Below are 8,843 nucleotides of genomic sequence, written 5' to 3'. Positions count from 1 at the left end.
GTGAACAAAGTTATAATACCCTTGTGCACAAGTGCGCTCGGGTATAAAAACAAATACATACGTATCACCAAATCAAAAGCAACAACGAAAATTGCATCCTCTTTGCATACAAAAACACTGTCAACAAGAAGCCTGCCTGTTTGTTGCTATTTCCACTTACGCTCGCGGCAGCATTTTAGTTGCCCTTTGCTTCGTCTCGAAAAATAGCTCACCTGCATTCGAAATCAAATTGTTAAAGAACGAGCCAATTGTGTCACTGCTGCTGCTCAATTTGGTACTTGCGGCGCTGTCAACCACAGCAGCAGCAGCTTCAGCGCCTATGCGTTCTGCAGCATTGCCTACTGTTGGCGATCCATTCCCGCTTCCCGCGCTGCCAGTGCCACCCATACCTGCTATGGTGATTTCCGCCTCAAAATCAATGCTATTGAAGGATTCATTGTCGATGTCACTCAAATGTTGTGATTTGTCATCACCACTGCTGCCGCTCCCACCACCTTCAGCGCTTCGAGCTTCAATTTGCGAGGGTGCAGTAAGCAAATTTTGCGGTCGTACCTGCCTTTCGAGCAATTGCTGCTCGGTTTGAGGTTGTTGTTGTTTCTGCTGCTTCTGTGGTTGCATGCCTTGCATTTTTGTGTGCACAGCGCTAATATTGGGGTGCTTGCCGTCGCTGTTAATACTTGTAGCGGTGGCGGCAGAGCAGGCGATAGTTTCCGTCGTTGTCCTCGCCGTCATTGTCGTTGTTGTTGTTGTTGTTGTTGTTGTCGCGTCGATTGCATCAATCAGATTATCAACGTCAATTGTTGCTGTTGTGAGCGCGTAGGATGGCGGCACCATTGCAACTGCTGTTGACGCCCTAAGCTGTTGTGGTTCATTTATTTCCGAAAGTGTTGTAAAATCATCGTCATCTACATCGACATCGACAAGCACACCAACAACACTGCCAGCATAGATGTCGCCGGCAATGACATGGGCATCAGTATGCGCAACGGCAACTAAATCTGTTGACAATGCGGTTCTATGCGTCTCATCATCATCATCATCTTCGTCAACAACACATTCGCTGATGCTACGACCGGCATATCGAAAGTTTGCTGCTCTTCTCAGTACAACTGCAAGGATGAAAAGATAAATATAGAGATATATGTTTGCACAATGTGTGGGGTGAGGATGGTAGTGGGTATTTGAAAATGTTGATGGTGCTGCAAAATTAGGCTATCTGTTCACTTCATCCTTTAGTTTTTGTTAGCGATGCACCAACGGACGGTTTTTTGGATATTTCCAAGTGCTCTCTTTTACGTGGTACTCATAGCTTTAGATTTTAAAGGACGAAGTCACTGTGATTTGGGTTCATTACCGTTACATTCATTGAATACATATTTTAAACAGTTAAGTCAGTGGATATGGTTTTGATTTAAGACTACGAAATTCATTTCGTTCCTGTTATCAGGGTTGCCAGGTGTCCGGTTTTTGACCGGTCAGTCCGGCTTTTAGTCTGTTCGTCCGGGTGATAATAAAAATCTCCTCTGAAACAGCAGCTATAACTTCTACCTTTGTGTAAATTATTGTTGTTTTCCACACAAAATTTTTCATTAAGAACGGCCTCACGCTCAATAAAATTGTTGAATACAATTTTTATAAGGCCATAAACAGCAGAAACAAATTAATTAATTAAATATATATTTTTCTTTTTAAAACAATAAAAACTAATAAATAAAAGAATGTTAAATTTAAAAAAAAGAAAATTAAATTAAATTAAAACAAAGCAGAACGTTAGGAGGAGTTCACTGCCCATTTTTCTTTTAACTTAACACTTTTTTTAAATTTTTTACAATCCATTAAAAACAGCTTTCCAATGGCGAGCGGCAAAATAACGAGAGGATCAATTTCAACGTCATATCGAGGTCAAAATGGTTTTTAACTGGTAACGGAAAATTCTACGTTAATAGCATATGTGGGGTTCAACCGTCAAGGTCATATGAAGCGTCAATCTTCTTGTTAAATAAAAATTTTTCCACCAAATTTACCCAACACGATTAGTTTGACGGAAACACGGTTCAAAAGGCGTCCAAATTATAAAAAGAGAAAGAAAAAGCTTGAAAAGAAATGAAATAAGATCCTAAAAATTAAATGAAATTAAACAAATACAGTTTTTTTTTAAGTAAAATATAAAAATTAAAAGAAATTGAAATTAACAAAAGAAAACGTTATATCAAAAAATTAAAAATAGATAAAAGTTAAACATTTTTTTCTTCTTTTTTAAAGAATAAGATCTAAAAATTAAAAAAGAAAATAAACTAAAAAAAAAATATTGTTTAAAGATTAAAAAAAATAAGTTCCTAAAATTTACGCGAAATTCAAAAAATATATATATTCTTGTTTTTAAAACAATACCATCTTCAAATTAAATTAAAAAAGAAAAAAAATAAACTAAAACTAGTAAAGTAAAAATTCGGGCGAAACCGAATTTTACATACCCGGTGTAGGTATCAACTATCGTCGTTCCAACTTTCCTTAAACTACCTAAAAGTCTCTAACAGTCTTATTTATTATTGTAAGTATTAACTTGGAGTAAATGAACGTCCTCAGTTATTGAAATATCGGAGTTTTCAAATTAGCCGAAAATTACCGTTATACGGGGAGTCGGTGCAATTTTAGTCCGATTTGAATAATTCGCAACGAATTGGTTTTTCGTACCAAGGTTATTAAATGTACCGAGCTTGGTGGAAATTGACAAATCGATTATCAAGATACAAATTTTTGGTCATAAGTGGGCGGAGCCATTCCCAAAATCCAAAAATTTATAATAATCTAATCGGTTTGGGTCAATTAGCTTCAATAGTTACTGATTTATCGCAGTTTTCGTGTTTCTGTAAAATACCGCTATATGGGAGGTGAGCTTGGATATTGCCCGATTTCAAAGATTTTCAACAAATTTCTTAGCTGGATCCCAAGCACGGCTCGTACCGAGTCTTGTAAGGATTGGTGAAACGGCTACTATCATAAGTGGGCGGGGTCCCGCCCATTTTCCACAAATCTCATAATAATATTATTTGGCACCAAAATTCTACTTTACGTATTGATTTTGAACAATTTTGATCCAATATTTGGGGTCGAATGAAGAGGGTATCACTGAAAAAAGCGCTTATTTTGAACGCCTTGAGAAAACCTATTATTTATGAAGGAATAAATAAAAAATTAAAAAAAAAAAACGCTAAACTAGCAGGGCTAATCTGCTTGTTAACAAACATTTTGTTAATGGAAAATTACCAAAACTTTTCTACACTCCTGATTATCGCAATTCCATCTACCTTGGCAACGTTTTTATTTATTCAGCAGTTCAGCTATAAAGTTTTAGGAAGGAGCTTTTTTTGCCCGTAACAAAATTTTTGTTACCGAAGCATAATATGCTTGTAAATGTATCGAGCCATCGAGACTATGTTGAGAAATAAAGTACTTTTTTCCGAGAAATATATCTTTTATTCAAACAGTCACTGGCTTTCCAAATTGCCCTCGTATTTTGTTTTAATGTCAATCCCCACCCCACCTTAGTTTTTATCCACGCGCATATTTGCCAAGCAATCAGGCAAATTACGTGATGCATGTACATTAAGGTGCCCATCGAAAATGCTTTTGTTGTTTTTAAGGAAAAATATTATTGCCAATTTTTATAGATTTTATGAAGGTCATTTAGAGATCGCAACCTGTCGATTTATGTCAGAAAATACGATTTTGTAGATTTATGAGTTTTCGAATGGCTAGTTTTTATTCGATTTCAAAGATCGAATATGTTCTGCGAAGAGAATATATAGGCGTTTAAAACGGTATATCGATGGCTGAGTGGAAAATCGACCTATCTCGGCAGCCAGTTCGAAAACGCTCTACTTCAAAAAACTTTTCAAGAACGCCCTATTTCAGAATTCGTTTCAAAAACGCCCTATCTCAGCTGCCGATTCAAAAACGCCCTATATCAGCATATTTTCAATACATTTTGAAGTGAGATAGGGCGCTTTTGAACCGAATTTTGAGATAGGGTGTTTTTCAATTAAAATCTGAAATAGGGCCTTCTTGAAAAGTTTTTTGAGATAGAGCATTTTCGAACTGGCTGCCGAGATAGGTCGATCTTCCACTCAGCCATCGATATAATAATCTATTGCCAGACTTCGCTTGTTGGAATTTTTTGTCTGGTAAAATAAAAAGTCCCATATTTCTCTTAATTTTTAGATTTTGACCATCGAATATGTCGTAGTATCTTAAATGAAATCTGTTTTTAAATAAACTGATAGATCACTTTTGCAATCGCACAAAAACTGTCGAAGTTAGGAGGCTAAGTAAGCTCAATGTGTATACCAAGTTTGATCAAGATCGATCAAGTAGTTTTTGAGATACGCATATATCATATAAGTGGGCGGTGCCACCCCCTTTTTCCTAAAATTTCTTGAAAAAAAACTTTTTGCTAAAGAGCGATTGCTTATATAAATTTTGAGTAAATATTGATGAATTCCCTAGCCACACTGCTCAAAAAATCTGAAACATACACAATATAAATTCAAGGTCTTATTTAAGAGAAGCCCCCTAACTTCGACAATTGTTATGCGATTGCAAGAAATGATCTATCAGGTTATTTAAAAATTAATTTAATTTTAGATAGCACTACATATTTTTTGAAATTGTGGAATTTTTGATGGTAAAAATTTAAAAAATTAAGAGAAGTATGGATTTTTTTTTTTATTTTACCCGATAAAAACCGCAACAAGCCAAGTCCGGCAGTCCTCTTCTCGGATCATATTCGATATTTGAAATCGAATAAGAACTAGCCATTCAAAAACTCATAAATCTACAAAATCGTATTTGCTCACCTAAATCGGCACGTCGCAACCTCTAAATGACCGTTAAAGAATCTCTAAATAAATAATATAAAAAAAAAACTTTTTAATATACAACGCTTTTATAAATGGACTAAAAAGTAGAAAATAATATTTCTCAGTCCCATAGAATTTGTTTTGATAACTTTTGATTTTGAAATTTTAGCAAAAGTCGTTATAAACAACTTATGAGATTGAAAATGAAAAGCGTGGGGCGCATATAATAGCCACCTGAATTGATATGAAGGGTAATATATGTTCATATGTATGTGGATATATGAATAACGACCGCTTAAAATCGATCTCAAATTTGTACTTTCGCTGAAAAAATTTTAGGTCTATGTTATGTAGTTTGCCTATTGTCAATTAAGTATAATGCTTTGTATTGCATGCGCCCCACGCTTTTCATTTTCAATCTCATAAATTGGTTATAACGACTTTTGCTAAAATTTCAAAATCAAAAGTTATCAAAACAAATTCTATGGGACTGAGAAATATTATTTTCTACATTTTAGTCCATTTATAAAAGCGTTGTATATTAAAAAGTTTTTTTTTTATATTATTTATTTTCTACTTTTTTGTCTTGTCTGTATAAAATTTTGCGATAGATATTAAAATAATTCAACGATATTAATAGAAAGGTGCACACACATGCATTTACATATGTATGTACATACAAACGAGCACCAATTAATTTTATTTAAAGAAATGGCGTGTCGTCTATTTCCGCTGTAGCGAACGTAGTACATAGGGCGACATCTAAATGTCATCTACCTCGCCCTATTCACTACAGATGTCGCCCTATGAACTATGCTTTTTTATAGGAACTTTTCAAAGCAAAGGTTTTATGGTGTCGGACACACAACATTGAAAGTTTCTGGAGCCACAACATTGCAAGTTGATAAAAGCGTTGTAAAATAGACGATAATATTTCTCTTAAAAACGATTAAAATTAGGGGTAGGGTCTTTAAATTTCCAAAAAAAAAAGCATTTTGGATGGTCACCCTAATGTGCATATGTACGGTTGCGCCGCAATTACTGTTGTTGCCATATTTTTTGTTTCCACATCCCACATAAACAAATAACGATATGTATAAAATATACTTACTAAGTATTGTCCTATTCCACCAAAAAAAAAAAGCAGTAAGTACAAGCGTCGCCTAAGATAACACTTACAATAACAAACACTTGTCCTTCATTCGAGCACACTCGAGCGGGCAGCTATTTTGTAGTGCACCTCCTCCTACATATAATTCGAATTAAAAAACAGTAGATTTTCCATTATTTACATTACCTCCATCATCAGCACTAACCGGCAAGTCAACATCATCAAGTAAGAGTGGTACAAAGTCACTGCTGGAACGGAGCAGTTAACGCAGAGAGCAACTATCAACAACGATGCTGATGTGAACAAACATAGTAGCTGCTCCCCTCCTCACATTAGCAACGAATCGATGTGGCCACCGAACGAACTGAACTGAACTGAAGCGATGCCATCTTGCCGTGCTTTTGCTTTTCTACTTGTCACTCTGGTTTTTATTGTTATTGTTGTGGTTGCTGCGCTTTTACATTTGCAATATTTTGCATTCCTAATTTATATGCCACCTCAACACCACCGCCACGTGTACCAACCAACACCAACACCAGGACCAGGACTATCTCTACCATAACCATCACCTCCACTACTTACATTAAAGCCAACGCATCACCACTTCTTGACTTACCTTCACCTTCGCTGTCAGCCACTGTTGTGAGGGTATCCCCAGCACCTCCCCGTTTCTGCTCGGATTTCTCCCCTAACATGCCAGCAGCTCGCCCCTTTGGTACACCAGCCCCAGCTTCAGCTACTGCACTCTCCTCGCACGGTACTGCGTCTGACACTTCATAATTTCTCAATTGGAATATTTGATTCTTTAATGATTTCCTTCGCCGCAGATACTCGGCATGTTGCAATTGTTGATTGCACAATGCTGCTTGCAAACTTTTTACAAGATCATAATTGTTATTGTTTTTGTTATTTTTGCCTCCTCGGCTGCTATTCGAGTTGTTGTTACTATTGTTGTTTGCCACATCGAGTGCCTGCAGCACTGCATTGATGACCTCGAGTGCGGCATTTATGATGGAATGTTGTGAAGCACTGCTGATGTTCAACAAATGCAAACAATAATCGAAAATTTCAATAATTTGCCTGCACTCTGTGTTGATTGCCGTTGATGATGTACTCGTAGGTGCCTGCTGCTGCACTCCACCACCAATCTGCGTCGTGCGCTGTTGAGTGGCGTTGTTGTTGGAGCTATTTGCTTTGCTTTTATTATTGATTCCGACGTGTGTTTGTGGGCTGTGGTGGCCATCGTCGCAATCATCCGGACAATCAGTGCGGAATCCATGTATGATTAATGGCAGCAGCAGACGCAAGAAGCCGAGCACACCGAGTACGTTGTGTTGTTGTTGATCGGAAAGTAGGAATTCTGTGGAGAGGATGGAAAATGTGTAATGGATAGAAAATTAAGATATTTTCACATGTAAATATTGTTCTTGGGGAAAAAAGTTGCGAAGCGTTAAAGGTTATTTGAACAAGGATACTCGTATTTGCACAAAATGTTGAAGGAAAGCAAGCAGCAGTTACGAGAGTATTTACATCAACTGGCTTCTAGTCATTATGAGCAGTCACCCGAGTGGTTAGAATTTTTGTAACAAAATTTTTATTTACTTCATCATTAGAAGGATTATTTCCACATGATGAAATTATAGTGTATTTCGGAATGAATAACCGTCATCTCTTGTCACATTTGTTGTGGGATAAGACCCGGTTTTGGCGATGTGTAATTTCTCGTAGTATATATAGAACGAAAAATAATACTGGTAACAGCATAACGCCGAAATCGGGTTGTGTGCAAACCAAATTTGATAAGGCAACTCTTTGTGAATACAGTTGCCAGACGTACTGATTTTATCAGTACAGTACTGATTTTATTCATTTCTTCAATCAGTACGCTAATGTCCTGATTTCTAAAAATTTTTACTGATTTGTACCGAATTTTCAATTAAAAAAAAAAAACCTTAGGACTTTCTTAAGGTTTTCACATAGCATTGGTACTTCCTCAAACTGTAGTGTAAAAATTAAGAAGAAAATAATTAAATTAAAGTTGTTTTTGGTGAATTCTTAGTCGTTAAAAGTTTTTGCGTAGTTGAAAAAATTATTTTAACCATGAGGAAATATAGATAAAGTCCTTAATAAATGGTACTTTTTCACAGTTTGAAAAGGTATTTAATTTTGTTTTTTTTTTTTCAATACCACTGAAACGAAGCAATTGAGAGGATCTTAAGTACAAAGTTTGTTTCCCGGCGCAAAAAGAGAAACCGGTAATTTTAAAATGAAATGTATGGCATTCTTTGACTATTTAAACAAAGAAAATGGAAATGATCTCATTATTGCTATTCAAAAATGACATAAATATAAAATAATTTAATGTTAAAATTAATAATACTTTTATTTTTTATGAACTATATTTTATTTATATATTGTTAAATAGAAGAACTCTGGCGTTTTAAAGTATTTTCTGTTACTTCGATTCATAATTTTTCTTTGAATAAAAGTGTACTAAGAAGTATTGATTTTTATAGCATGAAAAAGTCAAAGGTACTCATTTCGCGTAAAAAAAAAGTAATAAAAATACAGGCAACTCTAGAGTCATTTGTGCTGGTACGACCACACAGGAACTCTGTAAACCACTTTTTGGCCATTCTAAATGATGATGCGGAATCCCCATATATGTAATTTATCAACCCTTTCCTTTGTTTCGGTAATGGATTTTTTACGCAAACAAGTTATGTTTAATTTTCATTGAAATTCATGAGGTGGCCTGCTCTTCAAGTTACACCTCGATAAAAGGGGTGAGGGCAAACTAGTATAAATAAGTATGTACAATATTTCATGAATAAACTGAACTTAATTTTTTAATGTGCATACTTGATATTCTG

General features: G+C 35.5%; 1 protein-coding gene across 2 annotated transcripts in view; it reads right to left on the bottom strand.

The window, feature by feature from the left end:
• The window catches only part of LOC118736962, a gene marked incomplete at its 3' end in the record, with an annotated part of 246,938 nt that overhangs the window by 137,518 nt on the left and 100,577 nt on the right, over window positions 1–8,843 (bottom strand). For both annotated transcript variants that reach the window (XM_036467144.1, XM_036467145.1), the window contains 2 exon segments: window positions 213–1,109; window positions 6,587–7,330. In XM_036467144.1, coding sequence (XP_036323037.1) covers window positions 213–1,109; window positions 6,587–7,330 — 1,641 coding nt within the window.

Source organism: Rhagoletis pomonella, unplaced genomic scaffold, assembly GCF_013731165.1.
Source record: "Rhagoletis pomonella isolate Grant_MI unplaced genomic scaffold, Rhpom_1.0 Rhpom_scaffold_00004, whole genome shotgun sequence".
Taxonomy (NCBI): domain Eukaryota; kingdom Metazoa; phylum Arthropoda; class Insecta; order Diptera; family Tephritidae; genus Rhagoletis; species Rhagoletis pomonella.
This window is presented reverse-complemented; position numbering and strand designations above follow the sequence as displayed.